Source organism: Artibeus jamaicensis, unplaced genomic scaffold (assembly GCF_021234435.1).
Source record: "Artibeus jamaicensis isolate MK-2021 breed Jamaican fruit bat unplaced genomic scaffold, CSHL_Jam_final contig_1015, whole genome shotgun sequence".
Classification (NCBI taxonomy): Eukaryota; Metazoa; Chordata; class Mammalia; order Chiroptera; family Phyllostomidae; genus Artibeus; species Artibeus jamaicensis.
This window is the reverse complement of record NW_026521194.1, coordinates 15,312,810-15,339,778: the sequence shown is the minus strand read 5'-3', so window position 1 is coordinate 15,339,778 and position 26,969 is coordinate 15,312,810. Positions and strand designations below refer to the sequence as shown.

Below are 26,969 nucleotides of genomic sequence, written 5' to 3'. Positions count from 1 at the left end.
ATATAAGTGATATCATATGGTTTTTGTGACAGAATGGATGGACCTGGAAGACATTATGTTCAGTGAAATAAGTCAGTCAAATAAGAGCCTAGAGCTCATTTGCCAACAGGGCTTCTTACATACTTTGTATACCTGAAAGAACTATGCTCTGCTCACTCCCACTGAGTCAGCCATCAGAAGGGAGTCCCTGGTTTTGCCTTTCCACGAGTGGACAAGTCTAGGCAGATTAGAGCTGCCCCATAACAACCAATCAGAATTCACAGTGCTGACCAATTAGCACTGCCTTCTTCAGACCAATCAGAAGTGTATGGCTTTCCATACCCCATTTATATAAAACAAACCTAATTGAGAACTTGGAAAGGAGCTTTCCTTGTAAAAGGTAGCTTTCCCTTTGTCTCAGTAGAACAGTTCAGATTGTTACCCACATTGGTAACTGAATCTGTGTCTCCCAGGCTACAGCTTCTTTTGCTCAAATATTATTGATAAGGAAGTTTGCTTTTTTCTGTAAGATCTCCTAGTAGAGCTTATTTGTCTTTAACTTCATTTGAAACAATTTTGTTAGATTGTATTGACAGCTGTCATATCAGTGTGCATTTAAAAAAGAACTCATCAAAATTGGTGAATTTTTGTGTAGTCAATATCAAAGATGTAAGAAAGTACACAACATTTTCAGCACATTATGCTTTGTTATTTCAAACAAGATAAAAAAAAGCACAACTGAAATGCAAAGAAAGATTTGTGCAGCAATGGAGAAGGTGCTGTGTCTGATTGAAGGTGTCAAGACTGGTTTGTGAAGTTTTTTGCTGGAGATTTATCACTGGATGACGCCACACTCCAAGGTTGGGTAGACCAGTTGAAGTTGATAATGATCAAACTGAGACATTAATTGAGAATGATCAATGTTATACCACAGGGGAGATAGCTGACATAATAAAAATATTCACATCAGTAAATTTATTGATGAAAATGAGAAATGTGTCTTCCATGGAAAAAAACTAAGTGGACTTTTTGGCCAATTCCAATTCATGCTTTTTCTTCCTTATTACAATCTATAATTAATTTGGTTTTAACCTTACCCAGCTAAGTATCTGGCAGAGCTACAATTCGGCCCTCAAACAGCCTCTTTCAGGTCTTAAGATGAGTTCAAGGAGAGAAATATGAGGAATGGTCTTCAGTTTGTTTCTTAAGGTTAACAGGTGCTGGACAGGAAAAGGGCACGAGTGGTAGAGAAACAAAATTGTGAACCAAGGGCAAGGAGTAAAATAAACTGTATGTATGTAAAGTGGAAAAACATTAAGATAAACCCCTTGAGTTCTGAGAGGCTAAGTACTTTTTCAAAAATGAAGGTCAGAGGAAGAGACCTTTTTAGGTGAGGCCCCAGCCCAATACTTTCAAGCTAGTCGCCCCTCCCCCTATGGAAAGGCGGGACTTCCGTCTCCCTGGGCAGCTGCTTCCTGCGGAGTCCGGAAGACTCTAAGGCAAGAGGTGGTGTCAAAACTGAGCAGCCAATCAGGGAGACGCGTTCGTCCTGCCCGGGACCCGTGAGGTAACTTGCTCTTGGGAACCGAGACCATGGCGTCTGGCTGCAAGATTGGCCCATCCATCCTCAACAGCGACCTGGCCAACTTAGGGGCCGAGTGCCTCCGAATGCTGGACTCTGGGGCCGATTATCTGCACCTGGATGTAATGGACGGGTAACTCCGCGGGGCTCGGGTCGGGGTTGCTGCGCGGGGCGGGATGGGTGCCCCTATTTTGAGCGCCTGTCGGTGCAGGGCGTCCCTGAGTCGCGGAGCGCCCCACTCGGAACCCGGTAATGACAATAAGACCGGCTGGAAGTCCTGGAGGCCCTTCCTGGAGTGAAGCCGAGGCGGCATCCCGGACCGCGACTGCGTCGGAGACCTCAACCTCTTCCCCTCTCCCCGCATAACGTGTGGTCCCCGAGCGCTTAGCACCCGGGAGCGACATGACATCTGTAGGGCAGGCCTCTGGTTTTCAGACGGAGAAACTGAGGCCCAGGGGGATAGGCATGACTTGCCCAAGCTCATATAGGTTATTGGTGGCAAAGCTTGAGGAGACCGCCTGGGCACCTGGAGTGAGATCGCCCGAGTTCTGCCACCTGCTGGGATGACCTGGAACGAGCCATTTAACCTCGTTGAACTTCAGTTTCGTTATGTGAAACATGCGAGTAATAGTAGAATATACCACTTAAAACGTCTTTGAAAGGTGAAATGAGGTTGTACGTGTCCAGTTCATAGTGCCTGGCATAGAGTGAATTCTCTCTAGTTGTTAGTTGTGTCATTGTTAGAATTTTGATTTTGTTGTCCATTTTCCCTTCAGGCACCCTGCTCTTCAGGGAGGTCAGTTTTTTTGAAGTAATTTTTAAGTACTGTAGTTGTAGCACATAATCAGTATTGTTTAGAACCAGGGTAATGCCAGTTTCTTAATTTGATTACAGAATGAGGAAACCTAGAGAAAGCAGTAAGAATCGCCCCTGGTTACTCAACCTTGTGGCAGAGTTGCAACTTGGGTTTGCCAAATAGTTTTCTGAGCCCCGCTGACAACTCGTCTTAAAATCGTAACAGCCATTACCTTGGGTTGGGGTAGGAGAATAAGTTTATTTTAAATGGGTAAACTCTCTGTGTGCCTTTCTGCAAATTTGCAAGTTGCGTTAGTTACAAAACAATCGGTTATTTCTCTTTTTAATGTTATTCCTTTTATGAGTTTTATCTTCCCTCGTTCTGTCTGGTTCAGTTGTTGTTTCTCTTTTGCATTCCACGCAGTTACCTTGTCCACCTTACCTGTGTGCTCAGAGGTATAGTGTGATAATGGCAAAATCTTGACCTTAGAATGCTCTAAGAATTCTAGGCAAAGAGTAGAAGGTCAGTAAATATTATCTCTCACAAAAGCTTGATTTTTAGTTTGCTGTCGTGTGTGGTTCTACTTACATACTTTCTTGACCACCTTGCTGGAATGCCCTGAACGTTCACAGGTTATATTGTTGAATGGGGTGCGTACCTCAGAGACGGCTAGCTCAGCTTTGTGCCAGACACCTGGGCATTTCAGGGTAGAACAGGCTCCATGTATGTGGGTGTGATCTGTTTGATACAGAAAGCAGCGTGGTTTTCGGTTAAGTCTTGTTTGGGTAACTGAGTGAACTGAGAAAATAATTTTCAGTTCACCAAAAATTCAGAAATGTTAAGGATAGTAGTAGCTCTCAACTGTTTCTGTTCTGATGCTTTTTATGAATGAACTCATACAATCTGAGGAGATTGGCCTGTTACTGGCATCCGCATTTGACCGTGGGGAATCAGATGCAAATAGATTGTCACCTGTCGGTGGTTTCAGTGCTGGGACTGGAAGCTTGCAACAGCTATGTTGTCTCAGAAATTAAATGTCCTCTGTGGGTACTGGGCTTACAGAGAATGGCTAAGACACAGCTGTGTCTTAAAAGGGAAAAGGTTAAAAACCCTGAATGTCCCATGAGAGGAGGTGAAGCCAGGCTGAGCTGTATGCAATACCTCCTAGGCCGGGGTGTGAAAGTGGGGGTGTGGACTCCCACTGTGGCCAACCGCATGTTACCCTCTCTCCTTTCTGGGTACTGATTCCAAGCTTCTCTTGGCTGGTTTCCTTTAAAAATCTCCAACTTACACCTAGTTTAGTAAGTGCAACTTATACTTACACTTACACTTAGTGCTTTTGTTTTCTGGTCCCCCACTCCATTTCTCTTCTGAGTAAAACCGAATGTCTTCATCTTGAAAGTCAGAAACAAGTTCTGGAAACACCTTTGAGGGTGGGGCACCAGTGTGGAAAGAAAATTTTCTAAAAGAATATTAGAAAGCACATAAATGCGTCCTGACCAGATAGGAACTGGAAATATGTTGGTTCTAAGTGTGGAAACAGAGCAAATAAGCAATTTCTAAATTAAGTACCAGAATTTAAAATTGGAGAGATTTCACATTAGTACTAGATTTTTGGCTTTGGAAAAACACCCGAAGGTTTGCCAGTACTGGGAGGTTTCCACAGTCTCACAAAGCCCCAGCAGGCTAGAGGTGAATGACCACCACCATTAGCCAGGCCAGATGTTCTTCATTGGTCCCCTGTCCCCATCTCCATTTTGCTCCTCCATGTTACCTGCCAATCCTTGTAAGCCTGTGAGTTTGTGATTCCTGGCTCACAGGAATTGCTTTCTGATAACAATTTTGCAACATTTTATTTATTTCAGTTAAATAAATAACTGAATGGCAATCTCCCAAATCTCCCAAAATAACTTTGCCTTTTTGGGAGATTTGGTAAAGGTTTGATCTGTCTGAAATACATTGCATGACAATTATAAACAAAGTTTAGGGTTGATGGAACATGATGAGAGAGAAAGTAATTGTGTCTGTGTATTATAATAATTGAAGTGTAATTTCAGTAAGTCCTTTGGGGGAAAAGACTTTTTTTTATCGCATTTGATTTTTTGCAGACTCCCAAAAATACCCTCCTAGAAAAAAGAAGTAATGTAACAATGAAGCAGACTTCCCTGATGAAATTTTTTTTCATTAGAGTGAAATGTAGTGTTTTCCAAGCTGATCTGATAAGTGCTCCCTGTGTACTTAAGAATTCAGATTCCCAGGTCCTCTTTGCCGTCCGCAGGCTTGAAGTAGAGCCTGTAAATCCTTTTGTTGCAGGTGTTCCATGGGTATTGTTGTCAAGCAAATTGGGGGGTCACCTGACTTCATGCTGGGGTGTATAACCTTTTTTTGTTATGTCTTAGGTCCGAGCCTTTTGTTGCTTAGGGCATTGGTGAATGTATGTTTTCCCAGTGTACTTGGTGAATGGAGTGCATTGAATTGACCTTCAAGTGATGCTATTCATCATATACTTTGGGAGGGAGTCAGTAGTTTTATACCCTCTGTCTCTGTCTCCCAGTGAAGTAGCAGCATATTTGTTTTAATTCTCATATTTTCCCAAGATGTGGTTATGCTCGTTCTCATGATAAATGAAATTTAAGTTTGAGACAACAAAAGTACCGGCATACCTTGGAGATATTGTGGCTTCTATTCCAGACCACTGTAATTAAGTGAGGATCGCAACGAAATGAGTGGTCCCTTTTCCACTGCTGTAGGGGTCTTGCTTTCGGTTTGTTTAAAAAAAAAAGGAGGAACACTAGTGAAGTGCAGTAAAACAAGGCCACGCAGCAAATTAAAAGAACAGTGAGTGAAATACAAATCTTTCAGTTCCAGAGTTGTATAATGTTAATTAAGCCTCACTGCCTGCTTCTCTGACCCTCACTTCCAAGTTATAAGTAAACATAAGCCTGTTATTTATAACCCTAGCAGCCGTTGCTCTTAGGCAAATGGTAGAATGATTTCTTAAATACTAAAACCCCAATCTCCAAGGATCAAGGTGCCGTAAGTGAAAGTGTCTGTGCCCATCCATCCACCTTACCAGTCCCTCTCAGATGCATCCTGAATTCTTTACATCTCCCGATTAAGTCTCTCCTCACCTGGACTTTAGTTTTCTGTTATTAGTCTGTCAGTGGAGGGGCAGGTGAGACTAATAAAGAACTTGGACTTTGGAGCCAGGTTGCCTGCATTTCCTGCCTGCCTCCAGCACTGTCTTGCTTGGGTAAATACAGATAAGGTAGTACTTATCTCATAGAGTTGCAGGATTTTAATGAGTTAATGTGGAAAGTGTTTAGAATGGTGCCTGACCCATATAAATTTTAACTTTTTTATTAACACTCTTTCTGCCTCTCATCTAAGCTTAAAATCTTAACCATGATTTATTTTCTGTTTTCAGTGCCTACCCCCCATCTTATCAGTGAACAAATCCTATCATGTCTACCTGTCCTCCTTTGCATTGTTATTATTCCTTGCCACAGGCCAACACCTCTTGCCTCCCTTCTTCCAATTTACTGGCAAGTCTACCTTCCTACTTCGTTATGTGCATCTTTTTTTTTTTTTTGCTTCTCACTTCATATTTGCAGCAGGATGACGTCCATGCACTGAGCCTGGCATTTGATTCCCTTGCTGAGGCATAGTCTGCTTCCTGCCTTTCATAGAAGCCCCGCTGGTCAGCACCATCTTAAACCTTTGGACACAACTTGCTTATTTCAGCCTTTGCTTCATTTCTTTCCCCACCTTTACAATTCCATTTGTTCTGTAAATCTTGTGATGTCACCCTTCTTGTAAAGTGCTGTTATACTGCGTGCCTCTGGAGTTGTTTTATCTCTTGTTTGTCTGCTTGTTATTGTTTAGCTTTTCTTGCAATCCTCACATGGAGTAATACCTATTACTTTTAACAAATAAAGCCCATTTTTCAGTGGCTTAACATGAAATGTATTTCTCATTCATGTAACAATTCAGTGTGAATGTCCTTTGATGCGGAAATTCAGGGACATAGATTCCTTCCATTCTGTGGCTCTGCTGTTCCTTAGGGGCTTCTTTATTGGCAGAAGGGTAAAGTGAACACAAAAATGGAATACTATTTAACCCTCTGGTCACTGCAGCGACCTACCTCACTTAAACAGTCCACTGGTGAAGACTAGTCACGTGGTGCAGCCAACTGGATGTAAAGGGTGTTGGGAATTATGGTTCTTGGCTGGCTGTGATGCCTTCCGAACAACTGTAATTAGTAGATAATAACAGTAGATATTGAATTTCTAATAACAGTAGATCATGAATTCTGGTGAGTTTTTAGGCACCTCCTACCAATGAGATTGTCAGGTTTTCTGGGCTAAGCAGGAACTCTCACATTTTAAATAAAATACAGTATTCTGAAGCACGCAAGGTGGTACTTAACGGAACACAAGGACTAACTGGGGTAGCACCATGTTTAAGTAATACAGGTCTGAAACCTGGGAGACTTAGTTTGAATCCTGCCCCCACAAGTAGTTAACTGGCTGACTTAAGTTATTTGCCCATATAGCAACACATCCACTTCGCGAGGCTGTTGGGAGGAGGAAATGAAGAGTGAGGTACAGTACCTGGCGTGGCGTAAACCCTCAGTGAACGGTGGGTTTTAGTACACACCTGAAGTTTCCTTGTTGATGACCTTTAAAAATGTCTAAATAAACTCACTGAGTGCCCTGTGGCACAGGTGGATTAGAAGTCGCCTCAGGTAGCCCTTGACAAACTAGAGTATGAAAGACCCGTATTAGAGTCCGGAATTTCCTAACTAGTATATGACTTGGGCAAGTCATATAACTTCTGGAGTTTTGATTTTGTCATCTTTCTCTTTCTACCTGTCAGAGATTATGAATAGCAGAGTTGACTCACGTAGCATTATCATGATTTGTTTAAATATCAAGGAGATTACTGCGTTGTAAAGCCAAAATTATCCAGATATTTTTGGTGCTATTTAATACTGATGATGTTAAGTATTAAATTGAAAAATAATGCAGTCATAAACATTCCCCTCTACCACCATCAGAGTGCATATTGAGCAAAATACAGAAACTGAATTGAAAATATTTTCAGAGTAAGATTTTGTTTGTCTTGTAGGCATTTTGTTCCCAACATCACCTTTGGTCACCCTGTGGTAGAAAGCCTCCGAAAGCAGCTAGGCCAGGACCCTTTCTTTGGTAAGTGGGTGTTACACCATCTGAAGCTGGATGTGTTGCTCCACTAAAGGAAAAGATGGCTGGTTTTATCAACTTTCCATTTCATCTAGAACCCCTTTTCCCTCTCGCTCTGTGCTGGGGCTTCATTGGCTGCCTGTAATAAGCCAAACCCTTTCCTGTCTCAGGGCCTTGGCACTTTTGCTAATTTCTTTGCCTGGAAAACTATTCACTTGGCTGGCTCTGCTTTATCTTTTGGCCTCAGATCATTTCTCATTTCCTCAGAGAGGCTGCTCTAAGCACCCTATCTTAAAGTAACCCTTATCTATTTATATCAGCTTCTGGATAGTTTTCTTAGAGCTCCCTTTAATTTGAAGTTATTTTTGTCAGACTGCACACTCCTTGAATGCAGGGATTTCATTCACTTTGTTTATTGTGGTTTTCAGAGCTAAGCATAGACACAAGATTAGGGCTCACTGTAATTTTAAATGAGTTTATGAACTGATTGATTTGTTGTCTAGAAAGGAAGCCAGTGATCTCCTACAAATTGGAGTTTTCTGCACATGGGTTCCCACTTCAGTGCTGTAGGATGTGCACTAAGATATTTAGGATCACACAGTAACCTAGAAGTTACTTCTCGTAGAACATGAATTCAGTCCACACATTGTTGCCGCCCTTTTAAACTTAGTTAGCAGTGGCTTACTTAGCAAATCTCTTGTGCATGAGTTTCTTGGTGGCTTAACCATACTACAAGTTCTCAGCCCCATGTGGCTAGTGCCTGCTGTGCTGTGTAGGGCCACCGTGGAACATTGCCATCACCGTAGAAAGGGTTGTCGGACAGAGCCTCATCCATCCACTTTGAGTGTACCAAAAAAATGTACATTATTGCGTAATGTGTATGACATGAGGGACACAATGTTCCAGCAACATGTTCATCATTTTGAAATTTCCAAATAATGGAATGTAATCCTCTGATAATCTAAACTTATTTTTTATTACATTTTGGAAAATGAATTTTCCACTATAAATTTGTTGTTATGACTATCAAAGGTAGATGAAATAAGGAGCATTGTTTGCCTACAATGGCCACAATGTCCTCTGCTTCTGGCTCTGTGTGGATTTAAGCCAAATTTTTTTTCCCTTTTCTCTCCCTTTTACTTGGGCTCCTAGTGTTGCTTCTCACTGCTGTGCGTGTCCCTTACCATCAGTGCCTCCTGCCAGCCCTGCTGCCGCCATCACACAGAATCTGCTCTTTCTTCCTGTTTTAGTTTGTTACTTGTTAAGCTTAATGATTTATCATTTTAGAATTGGGTCTAAAATAAAGATGAATGGACTCTGTGTGCTTTAATATTTGGGTTTATGACCTTTTTTATTTTTAATTTTTGGATCTTATTTGTTGGTTAATTGAAACATGAATATATTTTAGGAACTAAATCACAAGTTGTATGTATGACTGCTAGAGTTCTTAACTGTTTAATCTCAGTACTGAGGAGGAATAGCTATCTAAGAATTAAAATGATAGGGGAAAGTCTGTTTTGCTATTATCCAAGTCAGTGGTCTTCAAGTTGGGTCTGATAACCCATGGGAATCCCTTCCAGATGGTCTATCAGGTCAGAACTATTTTTACATTATAACATGATTTGCCATATTTGTACAGAGGATGCAGAAGCAATGGTGAATGAGTTCACTGGTGCCTTAACCCAGTGGTATTGAACTATACAAGTAGTCACTAACATTCTTCATCATGATGTGTTCATAGTAAGTGTCCATGATGAGGTAGTGCAAATGATTAATTTTAGTAAATCTTGATCCTTGAATGTATGTCTTTTTAATATTTTGGGTGACCAAGTGGGAAGTACATCTAAGGCACCTCTCCTACATACAGAGTATGCTGGCTTTCTCATGGAGACCACTGGGCCATTTTTTGAGTTGTGAGCTGAACTACCTGGGTTTTTTGTTGTTGTTTTAAGATCAACATTTTCACTTGAAAGAGCAGCTATTATCAGACTTGGGTATTTTGCTGACATTTTAAAAATTGTTAGCCTGTCACTTTTAAGGAAAATATCTTCTTAGTTTTTGTTGCCCCCTGATAAAGTTATAGCTTACAAGTGAATATTAGAATTTTGATAAGCATGTGTACCTGCTGCTGTGAGCTTTTCTGATAAGATCTGTAGTGATATACTAAATGTGATTTTTTTTGATAGTATATAAGGAAATGTATCTTACATGGAAGATTTGTGTAATTCAGTGAACCAGTACTTGAAAGATCCATTCAGTGTGAGGCAGACCGACAGATTTTAGTGTAACAGAGTAGGAAAAGTTTACTGGTAGGGTTTACAGATTGCACATTGCAGGTAACGTTTTGTAGAGTACCACTTGCTGAGTTTTGGTGTAGAGATGAATATCTACTTGTCTGAAAAGAATATTAATGTACTCCCTTGTTTCTGTACTGTTCTTCCTTCTCTTCATGTAAAACTGTACATTGTAACAGACTGAATGCAGAGCAGGTGTGAGAACACAGACATCTTCAGTTAAGGTAGACAGTAGAGATTTACAAATATGTTAATGTAAGTGGCATTATTTTACATATTAGATTTGTTATTGCTTATTTTTAAATGAATTGATAAGTAGACTTGAACAGTTTCTTAATTTGAATTTCTAGTACACCAACTATAGATAAATCTGCCCCATATCAACAGTGCTTTTTGGGGGTCGTCAGTAATTTTTAAGGCTGTGAAGGGAGCCTGATAATAGAATATTTGATAACTGCTCATCATGCTATGTTAATCACAGGCAAGTTGACAGAATCGCTGACGCCCTGAACACTGGAGTTTCCCCACTAAGCATTGCTAGTGGTTACTGCAGGCTGAAAAATCGAATGACAGGCAGTCTGGTAACTCAAGGAATGAGTAAACTAGATATTTTAAACCAGATTGAATTTTCCTTGTTCATAATAGAGAGAAATAAGAAACGCCAAAGAATCTCTGTCTTTTAAAAACAATGTTTTGTCTGTTAAAGTGTGTGGATTGTTTTTTTGGTACTGTTGTTTAGAAATGTAAACTTTAAATCTTGATGTTATCAGTCAAGTGGTATATTCTTTTCCAGACATTTTTTTGAAATCCTTAGTGCCTTTCATAATCTTATTTGAGTTCTGGAATACTAGAATTTTTTTTCTTTAATATAGTTGAGCTATGTCAGAAATGTGCTTCCTCAAGCAAAATAAAAAACTCAAGTTTTCTTACAGGCCTCTGTCCCACACAGGAGTATTTGCTGTTTCCTTCTTCACAACAGTTACTTCTTGATTTAGCCTTTTTTAATCTGACCTCTCCATCTCAAGTCAAGATCTTGAAGAAGGCCATGCCCATTTTGCCTAACATAATATTTGTATGTGACTCAGGCTTTTAGACTAGGATGCGTGTCAGGCTGCTTCTGTGAACATGTCCTTCCCCCTCAAGGTTGGGCCTTCTTCCGCAGCTTTCTGCCTGTCATCATGGCAGTTCTGTGCTGGTCACTCCGACCCAGTCCTTGCACCCTTCTGCCCCTCCCTTCACTGTCCACATCTAATCCACAGCAACTTCTGCTGGCTCTGCTTTTAGACCATGCCCAGAATCTCCCCAGTTCCCACCATTCTCAGTTGCTGCCATTGTCCTTTCTCACCTGGGTTATTGCCATGGCCTTCTAGGTCAGATCTTGTCACTTCCTCGCTGAGAATCCCGCAGTGGTTTTTTCTGTCATTCAGAATAAAATCCGATGGCTTGCAGAGCTCTGCACTGTCACCTCTCCCCTTGCCTCTCTGCCCTCCTCTGCTCTCCCCGTTGCTCCGCCCCTCGGCCTCATGGGCTTTGTTAGCTACCATCCTAGTGAGTGTATTGTATTTCCTTTTTTTTAAATGATGTATCTCCCCCACTGAGAGTGTAGGTGCATGACAGCAGGGATTTTTGTTTGCTGTTTGTTTGTTTTTTTTCTCTATGCCTGGGGCCTTAAAATAGTTAATGATGCAGTAAGTGCTCAATAAAATATTGCTGAAGAGAATCACTTAATTTAGCTTTCTTATTTTACTTGATTTTATTTATTTTATCTTTAGAAAGGGGAAGAGAGGGAGAAAGAGAGGGAGAGAAACATCAATGTGTTGTTGCCTCCTACCTGCCCCACCACAGGGGACCCAGCCCACAACCCAGGCATGTGCCCTGACCAGGAATCGAACCAGTGACCCTTCGTTTTCCAGGCCAGTGCTCAATCCACTGAGCCACACCAGCTAGGGCAGCTTTCTTATTTTATAAGTGAGGAAGCAAGCCTTCATAGATAATACGACTTTTTAAAAAGTTTTTTAGAGTGGCATTTTCTGGACCTAGGTATATGCTTATTATAGAAACATGTTTTTTTGTTTGTTTGTTTGTTTGTTTGTTTTGAATGAATTTAACCAGAACCTTATCTTCAGGATAAAAGGAGGCTAGTTATACAGAATTGTAACTAACAATTATTGTGATGTCAGAAGAGTTTATATATGAAATGGGAAAAACTACAGGTTGGTTTCAATAATAAGAGCCAGGCATTTTCCTTTCAGTAACATTGAGGAGATGTGTCTTTTCTTTCTAGACATGCACATGATGGTGTCGAGACCGGAACAGTGGGTAAAACCAATGGCTGTAGCGGGAGCTAATCAGTATACGTTTCATCTCGAGGCTACTGAGAACCCAGGGGCTTTGATTAAAGACATTCGGGAGAATGGGATGAAGGTGAGAGGTCAGCGGTGACAGCAATGTGTTATATTACTCACACTCAAGAGTTGGGAATGAAGGCAGGAAATGATAGATAGAAAGACCAGACTTGGGCAGATGTTCTTCATTGGGAAGCCAGTTTTAAGTATAACCTGTTTTTTGTGTAAATGCAATAATGTATAATACTTCTACTGGTTTTTAGAGACATTGATATTTAATCTCCTTGTTGAGTTTTTAAGAAATAATTATATAGTCTGAACAATCTACGCTTTCCCTTTGTGTATTCTATTTTTTAAGAATAGGTATTTCTAATGGGCTTGATATGTCACAATAACATAATGTGCAAGTACTTGTCAATGTGATGTAGCAAATTTGTCTCTGTCACAGGTTGGCCTTGCTATCAAACCAGGGACAACAGTTGAGTATTTGGCACCATGGGCTAATCAGATAGATATGGCCTTGGTTATGACGGTGGAACCTGGGTTTGGAGGGCAGAAATTCATGGAAGATATGATGCCAAAGGTAAAAGAATTATTTGAACCTGGGGTGAGGCTTCTATTATGTGTGCTTATTCAGTAAACATATTGAATCCCTTGTACATTTAGGTATGCCCTGTTCTGAAGGTGGGGATTACTGTAATATAGTACGATGAATGGGAAGAGGTTTAGGTGTGGGAATCAGAAAATATATTACATCTTAATCGTGTCATTTTCTTTTTTTTAATTTTATTTTAATTGTTGTTCAAGTACAGTTTTCTGTCCTTTACTCCCATCCCAGCCCACCTTCCCCAGCCCTCCCCACCTCCCTTGTTACTGTCCATGTGTCCTTTATACTTGTCCCTCTAACCCTTCCCCTTTCCTCCTCAAACTTCCTCCCCCAACTTCCTCCCCCCTTCCCCTCTTCTCTTTTGAAACTATGATCTCTATAGCCTTTCAAGCTTTGGGGGTTTTCATTGACTAGTCAGGGTTTTGTCTTTTTTCCAAGATGTATATTCTCTGTAAAACCATGACGAATATGATGCTGTTTGTCAAACAGAACAAAGCTTGCATTTAGGAAACGTAATTTGGTTCAGTGTATTAAAAAGGAAGTTTTCCCCGTTATAATTTGTGTGATGTAAAGTTATTGTGTGAGACATTTGGAGTCCTGTTTTAGTGGCTTGTGCTTGCTGTTTGATATTTTTTTATTTTGTTGTGTCCCCATCACCCTCATATCCACTTTAGGAGTCACTTACTTCCTCGTGTGTATCTAGGTGCACTGGTTGAGGACCCAGTTCCCGTCTTTGGACATAGAGGTCGATGGTGGAGTAGGCCCTGACACTATCCAGAAATGTGCAGAGGTGAGACCGCTCCGCAGCCGTGGCCTTTTCCATCGTCTTGTGCGCCAAAGAGGTTTCCTCTACATTTCCTAAACTGCCTTTCTTTCTTGGAAAAGTACTTTTTGTTCAAACGTAGAACTAGGAAAATAAAAAAGCAGTAAATGAATATTCTAAAATCACATAATTATTAAATAGTAAGTTCGATTATATCAGAAAGTTCTTTTCTGAAAAAGAATGGACTGAGTGCCTGCCTTCAGAAGATCATTAAGTTCAGGGCCTTAGAATGAGTCTTTTTTTAACTAGGGAAAGAAAACATACCTTTCTGCAAAGGGAAAAAAATTGTTCGTCTGTGGAACAGCTGTGTGTCAGTTAACCAGTCTGTCCCTTGTAAGAGCTTCCTAGAGCCATTTTTGTCGAAGTTTTAGATCTGATCTCTGGATACTTCCTAACGCTGTGTAGAGCTGAGATGAGTTTTCCCTAGTAGTTAGCCAAGCCCAGTGAGTATCCTGAGCCTCATTACAGGGGTGCCAGCCCTGCCTGTAGCACTGCTGGTGGGTGAAGTTCACGTAGCCTGTTCTTGCTAAGCAACATGGTCTAGTCTGCACTTCCCGCTTTGGTATAGATGCTACACTTTTCTGTTTGATATTTGTGAAAAGCTTGACTGTAAGGAATATTTATGGAAGAAGAGCTGGCCAAAGGATTAGTGAGGGTAAATCCCTTGACCACCTCATGGAATTCTTTTTACTAAACTGCTTTGCCATTCTCCTACTCCTGTTTACATTAAGGAATGTGTTAAATTGTAACCTTATAAAGCTATGTTTGTTGTGGTTTTTTTCACTTTTATGAGGAATGTTGTAGAGGTGTAGAGTACACTGTATCATAGAGCTGACAGCATTTCACTAGAAAAACTTTCTCAGCTTTAGTGGTTCTCCAAATAGTCCCTCTTTCTTCTGGCAGTGAATCACATAATGTATTGGGTTCTTCCCTCTTTGAGTCAAACCCTAGGAAGCAGAGAACTAAATTTGGACTCGTATTATTTGCTTCTATTTCTGTTTTTACATTTAAAAACATCTTGAAGTTCTTTAAACCACCTCAGAACCGTTCCAGAATGTAACGAAGCCTAAGTAAAAAGTCATTCCATTCTTTCTGGCATCAAAATGAGAAATTATTTAATGTTGCCATGTTTTATGGATAGTTTTACATTTTAGCAACATTGTCCTTTCAGACTATCTACCAGTTTGTTATATAATTCTAAATTAAAACAGTTTTTAGTACTAGCTATGGGGATATTGTTATATTTGGAAAATCTTAATAGAGTTAAGGATTAAGGTTTTCAATTCTTATCTAAATATTAGCAAAGATGCACTATAGCTTATTTAGAGGTCATTATAAAAAAAGGCAGTGGTTTCTTAGACACATTCAGAAACAATTTTGCATCCTCATTTGTTAAGCATTTTAACTTTTCTTCATTGAACCAGATTGCTTAAATTCATTTACCTCAAAGGGGCGTTTGTACAATTTAAGTGCTGACTGACAGATGCAAGGGTGGAAACTCTAGTCCAGGAATTCTGTTGTAGGTTTTTCTGCTCCTTTCTTTGAGGCATAACCTAAGTGTTTACTTCTTCCAGGCAGGAGCTAACATGATTGTGTCTGGCAGTGCCATTATGAGGAGTGAAGACCCCAGATCTGTGATCAACCTGTTAAGAAATGTTTGCTCAGAAGCTGCTCAGAAACGTTCTCTTGATCGATGAAAGAGCAAGGAGTCCAGTGTCTGTGCCCGTGAGATCCTTTTATTGGAGAACAAGAATACTGACTACCAAATCCTATCACAATTTAGGCAGTGCTGCTTTTGAGCAACTATTCATTCCAGTGACTAGCATCTATTGTGCAGAATATTCCAAGAGGTTATAAATTGTTGTGTATTGCTTTAGTGATGAAATTTAAAGATTAGTGGTGAAATACCGTTTTGACTGGGAGACTTGATTTTTATAAAGAGTAAAAATGTGTTGGCTGTATTAAGGTTATAAAAAATATGTCTTCTAGGGAAGGCATATTAGCTACTATGAAAAAATGTTTTTCTCCATTTAATTTCCTGTTGTTTCTCAACTGTTTTCCAAAAGCAAATTAAGACCTTGTGTTTTCTGTTCTGTGTCATTTTTGATTTGTGTGTATGTGTGATAATGAGTAGAATAGAACTAAGGAAAAAAGTCTAAGTTTGAATCTGGCTGGGATGGCATACTGTATTCTTGGTTTTAAAACATCTATTATTTACTTGGCACCTTAGATTTTATATACATAAACAATGTATAAAGTCCAGGGATTTTAAGGTGATCTGTTCTAAAATATAAGCATAGATGTTTACCAGGGTGTTCTGTTAGCTTTGCTGCAGGGGCAGGTTGCTCAGTGATTTCCCTACCACCACCTCGTCCTCAACCACACCCCCAGTTTTTAAGGATATGAAGTAATGTGCTAGCTCCAAGCAGAAAGGAAAGCTTCTATTTAGAAGTAAAATTAAAAAATAAAAATAAAAAAAGAAGTAAAATTGGATTGACTGTTCTGCTTTCCAGCTGTTTGACCTAAGCAAATCAAATCAGCCAACCTCTTTGAGCTTCTATTAACTGATTTATACCTTGACTGTAATAATTATAATAACTGTGCGGGGTTGTGTTGAGTATTAAAAGAGATACTATTATACATGTAAAGCTTCCGCTACTCTTCCTAGAATTGTAGCATAGAATTGAGTACCTATCATTATAAAGTTTATGTTTTGTCAGTTATAAAGTACTTTGATATAATCTCATTAAATCTATAAATCACTCCTATGAGTGGGCAGACAGGTATTTTTGTCTGTGTTTTAAAAAATGAAGATACTAAAGCTCAGCAACGGGCTGCTAACATGGAGAGGATCCAGTGGGGTTTCCAGTTTATACTCTGCACAGGTGGAGGCCTTGGGAGGTGGACTAGGCAAAGGAAGCTCCTTTTTTTAACTTCACTTTGCTTACCATTGTCTTATTTCCAGTGTAACTTGACCCTGTAGCAGAACCAGATGGCTGAGGATATCCTGGAACTATGGATTTTGACCCCAAGGATATATATTTTATTAATCCAAGAAAGACCAGGTAGGCTCAGAGATGGAAAGGTACAGAGTCAATCTGTAAACTAAGTATTTATAATTGTGTTCCAAATTATTCTTTGAGAACAGATATGTGTGAGCCACAATACTCTTGCTGTGTAATACATATGGCAAGAAATAACAGGACCAGTGTCATTAAACTTATCTAGGCTAGTGTGAGTTTTAAGAAAAAAGATTTGAAAAATAAGATCAACGTGTATGGAATAGAGTTTGCTTGGTTTTTCTGACTTTACAAAGTAAAAATGTTTCTTAATGTTGTTTATTTTGGTTTGAGAAAGTTTTGTGCCATAACTAGATGGTGTTTAATCAAATCAGACAACACAAGGCATATAGAAATAACTTTAATTAAAAAACTTACATAGATTATAATATCAGACATGACAGAAAGATTTACTTGCCCAGACAACTTGGGTTTGTCTGGCATTTGTTTTCTTTCTTTAAAAAATAAATGTACAGTAAAACTACAAGCAAAAACTTGTCAGTATCGAGTTTGAATTTTTTTCTGTAAAGGGATTAGCCTGATTTCTAATCCCTAACGAAACAGTGTCAGCTCCCCCACGTCTAGGCCAGGTGGCCAGGACTGTCCACTATTTGGGTGCTACAAATCGGAAAAACGTGTTTTACGTGAGAAGGAACGATTCATATAAATTGTCCTCAACTTTTACACAGAAAAAGAAAATGATGTAATAGCTTCAAAGGGAATTTTCCATAATGTACCCTCCAGTATCCAGTATTGAAGCATTATCCTTTGAAAAGGTTTGATTCTCACTCTAAAATACAAGTAAGAATAGATGCTTATTTGAATAGAGTAAGCCATGGTAAAGAATGACCAATTAACTAGAAAAATAGTAATATTTTTATACTGACAGAACTTTCCTGTGTGTTGCTTATTTTAAGTTAGTGTCTTCTTTTCATGAGGTACATAAATAAAGTAGATTAAACTCAAGTTTTAAGAAAGGTGATTGGCGATAGTTTTTAAACACCAATGTTTAACTTCACTTTCCTTGTCTTATTCTGTTAGGAGTGCATAGAAAATGACCTGTGTGTAGTCCAACAGATATCAGTGATTTCAAATAAAGGAATATTGTGTTATGTGGTGTAGAAATTTCCATGAATAGCTTCTATTGGTCATTCACGTTTTTTAAAAATCCCTCCTCATAGCCAAGACTTCTAGGTGTCCATTACTCTCAGAAACCTGTGCTGCTTAATCTATAGTGCAGCTCTTATTTCATGGGGTCCTTCATACATGCATTTTTGAGTGGTATCTGTTAGTGCATACGTGCGTGTGTATATGTGTACTCTATACACACATTTGTATATTCTAATGCAATTTGTGTAGGAAAAAGAAAAGCTGTCATTTGATGCACAGGGGTGTATGTGTTTATATGTATGTATATGTGGGTGTAAAATCTTTTAAAAATTATTTACCCAGTAATGTGATTTGACATCAAATTGTAGCAGTTAACTTTTGGTGCTTTTGATTTGCATCATAAACACAAATGACTAGCACTTGCCTGTAAATGAAAAGCTAGTTACCCCTGTGGTTCAAGAAGGAAAGACGTACGTGCCCGTTGTATAAATAGCATAAAAGATTACTACGTGCAGTACATGCTCGTACTCTGGAATTGTGACCGCAGGGGGTCAGAGATGGAGAACAGGGCTTATTTTCCTCTCCTGTTTTCCATTCAGTTACATCGTTTGCTTAACCTGTTTTGTGTCACCTATTTTTTTTAACCTGAGTAAGTCCTACAGAAAAGGTCTTGTCCTCTTCCATTCCGTCTGCCTGCTTTTGGGGGTGTTGGCCGTTCTCTGGTGCACTGGTACAGAAGACTTCACCATTGAAAGCTGAGCTTGATCTTTCAATCTGGTCTTTTCCATCTTGGCATAGTAAGGTTTCTATGTCTTCATCATTCAGTGGAAAAGCCCGTCGTTCCCACCACAAAGACTAAAAGAAAAAACATGTTAAGTTTCAGTTAATTTGTTTTGTTTAAATCGGTGTATCAAGTAATCTGTAAATGTCAATTTCATAATAACTATTGTTTTGTTCTTAAGCACGTAAATGTGCAAATTTTCATTTGAATTTACGTATCTAGCAACTCAAAAACGGAACCTACTGAGTATTGTGTGGGGACCTTCCAGAATTATTTGTCCACTTTGCCTGTCCCATGAGGAGGAAATATTGCCATAGGGTGCTGGTCTTCATTGTCAGCCTAGGCACGCTTTGGGAAGGCCCCTTTAGTCTTGATCCACTTCTGCACTTCACTGTCTCCATTTGCATCCCATAATTACAGGTACTTAATGACTTGTCCTTTCTCTCAACTTTCTACACTGTCTCCATTCTAGATAATGGCTCTTTTCCAACACCTACTTATGTATGAATAAAAGTGCAAGAACTTACTGATGCAGTGTTAGAGGACAGTCCCCTTGCAGCTCTATGGATCTATATGAATGGGGAGGTAGGGACAGTGGACAGCTAGCATTCACTGTGTGCCAGGTGCTGTTCTCTACTCAGATTTGTTTTGTGATGAAACTTCGATAGCATCCCAATTTCCTAACATAAATGGGTAGGTGGGTATTGACATGTTCCATAAAAAGATAAGTATAGTGATGGAACTGGAACGTTGGGAGTACAGATCCTCTGATTTGTCGTACTGAATTTGTTATGTAATGATGACTCCTTAATTTGTAACAAGCCATTTTTACAAATCAGTTTAAAAAGGATAAAAGGCAATTAAAAGGTTTAACTAGTCATGATTAGACTTACCTTGATTTCTTGATTTTCATTTACTGAAGGTGAGCCATGTGTTTGCAGATCCTGGCTCTGAGGACTTTCGATAACACAGTACTGACCGCCATTCAATTCACTAGGGTATTCTTTCAGACAGAAGTCCTGTCCTTCAACATGTTTACTGTAAGCTCTAGCAAGAAAATCAAGAAAATGTTTAATTATTTCTTGAGGTCTTAATATTTTATGAACAACCCAAGGTGTCATTAAGCCAGTTTAACTAGGTAGGTATTTCTTAAACACTTCTGCCACAAATGTGTTTAAAAATGCATCTGCTGATCTTCCTGATGTTGTTATTGTCATATCTCAAAGACTTAAATTATATTTTATGAAGTCTTTTGCTGAACTATTATAATACTGGTTTTCATTTTGCTTTGGTTTGCCTTTTTTCCCCCCAAAAGAAAACAAGAAATGACATTTGCTTGACCCTTACTGTTTTTCTGAGTTTCCTATGATTATTATAATGTCATTCATGAATGACTCAATTCACATTTTCCTCTGTACTTCTGGAAAGTTATATCTCTGGAATGTGGAGAAAGATGAGAATTGAACACCATATATATTTGTATAACTCTTAGAATAAGGATCTACAGAAAATCTGGGACGCAGAGAAATGTGTTATAACAATACTAATTACATGGGAGATGCCCCCACACCACAGTGACTGACTACCAGACTCAATATGATTTTGAGTTTTGGCTATATTAAAAAATAGTCAAATGTAAATATAAAATACCAGGGATTTTTCTCAAATACAGTCACACCTGGGTACTCATCTGCTTCAGAATTTGTCATATCCTATACTCAATCACATTTTGACAAGAAAAAATGTTTCAGCACTCGGTGCTTGCAGGCGACTTGGCACGCCTCTGTCGCGATAAAACAGAGGCTGATGTGTCAGTCTCATGGGAGCCGGTGACCAGTCCGGCACTCCTCGGAGTTCCAGAACCAGTTAGCGACCCGTACCAAGGTACCACCATACGTCATTACTAATGATGTTTTTAGGGTTTATTCCCTCTTCCCTCAAAGTCATGATCAATGTACAGTATTGTAGACTATTTGTTTTTCTAGACTAAACAGTTTTTTTGTTTTTGTTTTACAATTTCTTAAGAGAAACATTTTTGATGTGCTTATGTTAAAGCAGATTACCCAAATTGTAATCCCTAGTGTTAGGCCCACCATTACAATGCACTGAAGTGACCTCCTTTATCTAGGGAGAATTATCACTTATTTTCTCAGTTAAATCTATTCCTGGGGCCGACAGTGAGCCTGAGAGATGAGTGCAGTAGGATAAACAAACTGATTTCATCACTGTGTATTAGCCCAAATGTGTTCTGAGTGTCAGCTCACTATGTGCAGTGTTTTCCTTCTAGTGCAAATAGCTGATGTTATAAAGGATCTTTTTTATTCCTTTTTAGTGATCTCTCCATAGTCACATAGAATTTTTGTTGGTTCCTTGTGGATTTTGTGCTTTTGGGTTTTCAATGTACAACACCTGCCTGCTGTTTCTTCGGTGCCACTTGCTTTGCTCCCACAGTGACCATCTGGCTTGCTCTCTTGCTTCATATTTTTTGTGCCTTAGGGAAAATACTTCATCAGAAAGATCTTCTTTCTGGAATTAGAAATAAAAAGCTTTGCTTTTATCAGAAATACTTTGAAATGTGAAACCAGGTATCAATTCCTCATCAAGAGAGCAATAGGAAAACTCTCAAATGCAGTCTAAATCAAGAGAACAAGTGTTATGAGACAAGCTTCAAATAGAGAACTTTTAAAACTTTTTTTAACTAGTGGATCATATTTGAACACTTAACTAGATTACGAATAGGTTCACAGTGCTTTCATTTTATATGCAATATTCTAATGCTATATTTATTCAATAGTTGTATTGATTGCTCATTGTGAAGTGCACTGTTCTAGAAACAAGTTAATATCAAAGAAAAGTAAAGATTGTCTGAGTTAAATTAGAATTAATTTAACAAACGACCTACCTGGAGTTCTCAGACTTTGGTTACAATGTTTTAAGAATTTGGGTTTCCTGACTGGGATCACACTGAACTAGGAAAGTGGATGGTAGGAGGGAGGGACATTAAAAAGTAAATTTTGGTAGTTGAAAAACATGGTCAGAGGGCACAGAAAGACTGTTACAGAAACAAAACGTCTTTTACATAATGTACAGCTTCTATAGCACTTTGGTATGTGTTTGGTTAAATAGTATGTTCTTTCTTAATGTTTTACCCATACAGGTCCCCAGTCCCTTTCTTGCAATTCCAAAAATATGAAAAAAAAAAACCCAAAAATATGAAAAAAAACAAAAAACAAAAACCAAACCAATTTTCATGAGTTCATTTGATGACATAGCCTGATCTGAAATGGTGTGAGGCTGTTCTATGTCCTTATAAATTTTTCATTATAGAAACATTAATACCTGATTATGAGAACTGTCCTAGACTCCTTACATGTATTCCATGATACATGTGCTGCATTATTTTTCTAAAGTTCAAAAATTTCCAAATTCCAATCAAATTGTTCCCAGGATTTTAAATACAGTGTGCTTGAATATTAAGACTAAATCTGGTCATGGAGGAAAATATGACTTAATATGGGAGTGAATGTAGAGATTCACATAAATTTAATACTTTAACAACTCATATAAGCAAATAGTATATTTTTATTTCCTTTATTATATTTTTTAAAAAATTTTTAAAAGATTTTACTTTTAGAGAGAGGGAAAGGGAGAAAAACATCAACGTGTGGTTGCTTCTTGCACATCCTCTACTGGGGACCTGGCCTGCAACCCAGGCATGTGCCCTGACTGGGAATCGAAGGAGTGACCCTTTGGTTCTCAGGCTGGCACTCAATCCACTGAGTCACACCAGCCAGGGCTGGTTCCTTTATTTTTTTATACATTATTATCTTTGTAGTCGAATTTGCACAAAACCTTTTTTTTCTAATCAAAATATCCTTAATGAACTTTGTTTTCATAAGTAAAAAGAAAAAAAAGTACATTAAAGGGCTTATATTTTCACAAGTATCAAATTCAGCAGACTTTATAAAGTGCCTTTATCCCATAATAAAAGGCAACTTACCTCTTCTTCACATACATCGTATTCATCCAAAGGCTGAAGAACAGCCATCCTCCAGCTGTTGAAGATACAAGCCAGTTTCAAACAGTTCTAGGTCAGCAACTAATAAACTGGCTTAGAAACACACACACACACAGCAAACCATTCTGGCTTGAATTTAATAAGTTCATTCATCCTGTACGAATTTAATAACCAGATCACAAACTTTCTCAAGATTAAACAGCCATCTCAACTAACTCTGGCCTGTCACATAAATTCAATTACTGTTGCTGCAGAACATCATAACCACAAATAATAAATGTTATTCCTTATGTGGAATATATCAACATTCTCTGTAGTAATTCTCATAATACCTCCTAGAGTACTAGGAGTTCTTAAACTTCAAGGTAGTTACTAAACAGAATTAGAAATCAGCTGGGATAGACAGCAACAGGAATTGCTGGAATTGTCACCCAGCTCACACCTATTTCCAAACTCTTCTTTTTTTTATTGTTGTTCAGTTACAGTTGCCTGTATTTTCTCCCCACCTCTCCCCACTCCAGCCTCTTCTATCTCTGCTTCCTGGGGCCAGATGCCTAGTCTTAAGAAACTGCTTTTATCATTGGTGAAAAAAATTGACAGATTTCACTGCCAATAGGAAATAGATCTGTGTATGACATTCAAGGACCTCCAGTCTGGTTCTAGCTTTTCTAGCCTGAACTCCCTTTATTGCCCTACACAGAGCCTTACCTACATGTTCATATGCCTTTGTTGTGGTCTCCCTGTGTCAGTACTCTTACCTTCTCCCTCCTATAGGCTGTGTTCACAGACTTTTCCATTCACCTTTGTGTTTACTGTGTTTATTGCTTACTTGGCAGTATCTACATCAAAATCTTATTTTTGTTGTCATAGGTGTTACTGTCTTAGAGTGTAAATACCCCATGCGAAAAGAGTCGCTTGCTTTAAATTCATTTTGTAACCTTGTGTAAACCTTCATTTTAAAGAGCAGTTATTAATTAAAGTATAATTATTTACATTCCTAAAATACCTTTTAGAGCCATATACATAACAGATAACTACATAGTGAATGAAGAAAAAAGAAGACTGCTAAAGTAAGTAAGTCTCAGGAATTCCCAATTCTTCACAAAAACTGGGAAGTAAAGTTGGGATACTGTATAGCACTTTTTTCAGCATAAGTAATGTAAAGCTGTCTCCATTTCCCCTCCATAGTTATACAAGTGGGAGGAAGGGGAAGAGGAGCAGCTTCCTTTTATTAATTAATATTTTAACTTCACTCTGAAAATGTAAGTTTATTCAAGAAAAGGAAGCAAGAAAGAAAACAAGATGTGAGTATACATACCTTGGAGTAAGTATTTCCTTATATTGGAGTTTCTCTAACTTAGCTGGGGCCACTAGTGACATGGGAATCACAATATTATCTATGTCGTAAGAACTCTCACTCCGCAGCCTCCGTCGTGCAGTGCTCTGCAGCAAGCAAAACAGGGCTATCGTGGTTACACAGCACTGTTTGGTGGCCTGTGACTGTACTCACAAGCTGTATAAGATGATCTGGCGGTATAACTTTTATGTTTTATAAAAATACTATTAAAAATATGACCACAAAGTGTTGAGGAAAGTAAGGAAGCATACTCGTATTTTGTAAACCAGACAATGTCTTTTGAGGGGCGGGGGCGGGGCAGGCATGCAGCATACATTTGTATGTGCTCACATACAAACTTTTTAAGACCATAAAAAGTAGGAATGCCTTAAAATGCAAAACTCTTCATTATAAAAGATTACCATAAGGCAAAGATCATTTAACAAACTCACTTTTTATTGGGAAAGACTTTACTTGTAACTTTTTACTGGGAAAGACTTTACTTGGTAAGTTATTTAGTAAAGATCATTATTACAGTCTTCATTTATGTGTTCCTGGGCCCTGGGTGTCACACTTTTTTCTAAACCTTCCCAACTTTTTACCTCTACTCTGATCAAATGATAAAGAAAATAACACGAGTGCTGGATTTTTACTAGTAAGGTTATATTTAGCTTCATGTTAATGAGTAGGGAAGGTTATGGTAAAGTTTGTTTTTAACAGAAATAAAAGCCATAACCAAGGATTAATGAACAATTAGCTCCGCCCTGAAAGAGTTAATCAAATTTATTGTTCCCTAATAAGGTACTTCAAAATATATTAAGATGTGCTAGTAAATTAGGCTATTAACAATATGCACTTTCTTCATTCAAATCAGTTTTAAAATTCTGTGAAGCAATTTTAGAGTTCAATATGCGAAAAAACCTACTTGTGATGAATTCTGGGTTCCTGATGTAACATTGGCATTAGCAGCAGCAGTCAAATTGCAAGGGGATCCTGGTTCTGTGTGATGAAAAGCAAACTTTTCACTTCTAGTTTTTTCTCCTGCCATGGGAAAAAAAAAACATTGGGAATGTCAAACAATGTGACTTACAGGTATTAGAATTATTTTCCTACTAACATGATTCTGTTTATTAGTTTTCTTTTTATTATAGTTTAATCTCATATCAAAAACAAGAGAGTGGAAAAAGAATGTTAACTACAATTTTATTTTCTGGAGTAATGACAGTTTTATACATTATTCTACTTTTTGGAAGATCTCAGCGATCTTCTAATCATTAATTTTGAATTTTTTCTAATAACTGACTAATTTAGAAAAGTTTTTTTCTCTATAGCATACTGTTATTTTATGAATGAAATTTTTCTTAGGGTAAGTTTACTTTTTTTGGAGGAAAGGGTATTTTGTGTGTCTCTTTCATGATCCTTTTTTCTGTTTGCTTTGGTTCCCTACTTGTGAGTATATATATAATTTATTCACTTACATATTGCCCTTGTTTTACTTTAGTATGACCTCAAAAAATACTTTTCTGTGTAACATAAAAGTCTGATATCTAGTCCATATTTACTTTTCTCCCCTTGTTAAAGAATGTCCTTTATGTAATTTCTTCAAACCAGAATCCACATACTGAAATTGATTCTCATCTTATAGGTCTCTTATAATCTAGAAGAGTTCATTTTTCATGATTTTTACTAAAGAGACTAGGTGAGGAGTCTTGCACTTTACGGAGTTATTTAGTTTTTTTGTAGTGTAGCATCAAACTTGTACTTCTGTGTTTCCATCAAACTTGAACTTATGTTTATCAATCCAAGTGAGGTAATTTGTATTTCATAGTGCATCTCATTAAGATAAGCAAGTTTTCCTGTGTTTCACTGTATGCACGTCTGAACATTCTTCAAATGCTAGGTTGTCTTAAGAGGCACTAAAGAGCATAATGAAATCTCTGATCGTGAGCGAGCGGAGTTTAATTTTGTGCTACTCTAGTTGATTATTACTACCTGATAATCACTCAGGTAGTGATTATCACATAGTAACTTGGTCTGTTTTGGCAGGATTTCTAGAGACGGTGATAAATGTGTGAAGTCTATCCTGTATAATTAGTCAGTCCAGTACATCTTGAGTAAAATTAGTACATCTGGGGGACATTTCATTAATGTATATACAAGGTAAGTTAAAGGAAGGTTTATAGCATATGGAAAATAATACAAATGTTACACAATACAGAAATAAACTTTCACATACAACTGTAAACCTACTTTTACCCCACCTTATAATGTTATAGCCACTGGAACAATGAACAAAAAATATATAATTTGTTATTTAATGTATATCTTTTCAGTTGTTTCATTTTTATCATTAATTAGCCATAACTGTGGGAACTATCTGAAATCCCCCCCAAATCTTCACTTTATATTATTAGAAGAATCTTAGTTTGAATGCTGTCTCTCTCATTCGTTTGGAACTGTTAAGTTCCTAAAGGAAACTGAACTAGGTGGTTGAGTTACGTTAAGTGAATTTCATTCAATTTCTCAAAATTCTGAGTAAGAGTCAGTGTGTTGACACCTCTACAGTATGTACCAAAAATGGCGATACATTTCTCAATGTCAACCTGACACTAACAATTTTAGTCCAGGATAGAACCTTTGAGAGTAAGTCCTGTCCAGGGCAATAATACATAACTCTGGTCAAGGAACCAAGGAAAGAAATCCTTAATTGCTATAAAGTGGATGGATGTACAGTCCACAATTCTAAGTTGATTATGTGCATGTGCAATTTAATGTTCATAGGACCATGGATGTTCTGTGTAATTAGTGACTCCTGAATTATCAGTTTCCATGAAGCAAGGCTGGTTTGGAGATCAGAATTTCAGTTTTTTAGTAATATTCTCATTTTAACTTACCTAGTGCTGTTTCACTCAAGTGTCTTTTCTTTCTTCCCGGTAACAGCTGTGCAGAAGATTCTGACCTTATTTGAGGCTTGCATATAGGAGAATATCCATTTCTCCACTGACTTAGAGAAGTGTTGTGCACTAAAACAAATG

The 26,969-nt window shown here is 38.3% G+C and overlaps 2 protein-coding genes across 6 annotated transcripts in view; one reads left to right on the top strand and one right to left on the bottom strand.

The window, feature by feature from the left end:
- Positions 1–1,503: 1,503 nt before the first annotated feature.
- On the top strand, positions 1,504–16,442 carry RPE (ribulose-5-phosphate-3-epimerase). 3 transcript variants are annotated; one of them, XM_037165923.2, is made up of 6 exons: positions 1,504–1,694; positions 7,488–7,567; positions 12,140–12,279; positions 12,649–12,783; positions 13,511–13,597; positions 15,205–16,442. In XM_037165923.2, the coding sequence occupies exons 1-6, from the start codon at positions 1,573–1,575 to the stop codon at positions 15,325–15,327; spliced, it is 687 nt and encodes a 228-aa protein (XP_037021818.1). In that variant the 5' UTR covers positions 1,504–1,572; the 3' UTR covers positions 15,328–16,442. The 3 variants fall into 3 exon arrangements, with proteins under 3 accessions (XP_037021818.1, XP_037021819.1, XP_037021820.1); XM_037165924.2 differs by having other exon boundaries at positions 1,595–1,683; XM_037165925.2 differs by lacking the exon at positions 7,488–7,567 and having other exon boundaries at positions 1,601–1,683.
- A 1,984-nt stretch (positions 16,443–18,426) lies between these two features.
- KANSL1L (KAT8 regulatory NSL complex subunit 1 like) overlaps positions 18,427–26,969 on the bottom strand; it is a 107,859-nt gene continuing 99,316 nt past the window's right edge. For all 3 annotated transcript variants that reach the window (XM_053673143.1, XM_037165926.2, XM_053673159.1), the window contains 7 exons: positions 26,829–26,957; positions 24,860–24,975; positions 23,917–24,041; positions 22,581–22,635; positions 20,994–21,106; positions 19,474–19,627; positions 18,427–18,654 (listed from right to left, as the gene is read on the bottom strand). In XM_053673143.1, the coding sequence (XP_053529118.1) occupies positions 18,427–18,654; positions 19,474–19,627; positions 20,994–21,106; positions 22,581–22,635; positions 23,917–24,041; positions 24,860–24,975; positions 26,829–26,957 (920 nt within the window). The remainder of the gene's footprint in view (positions 18,655–19,473; positions 19,628–20,993; positions 21,107–22,580; positions 22,636–23,916; positions 24,042–24,859; positions 24,976–26,828; positions 26,958–26,969) is intronic.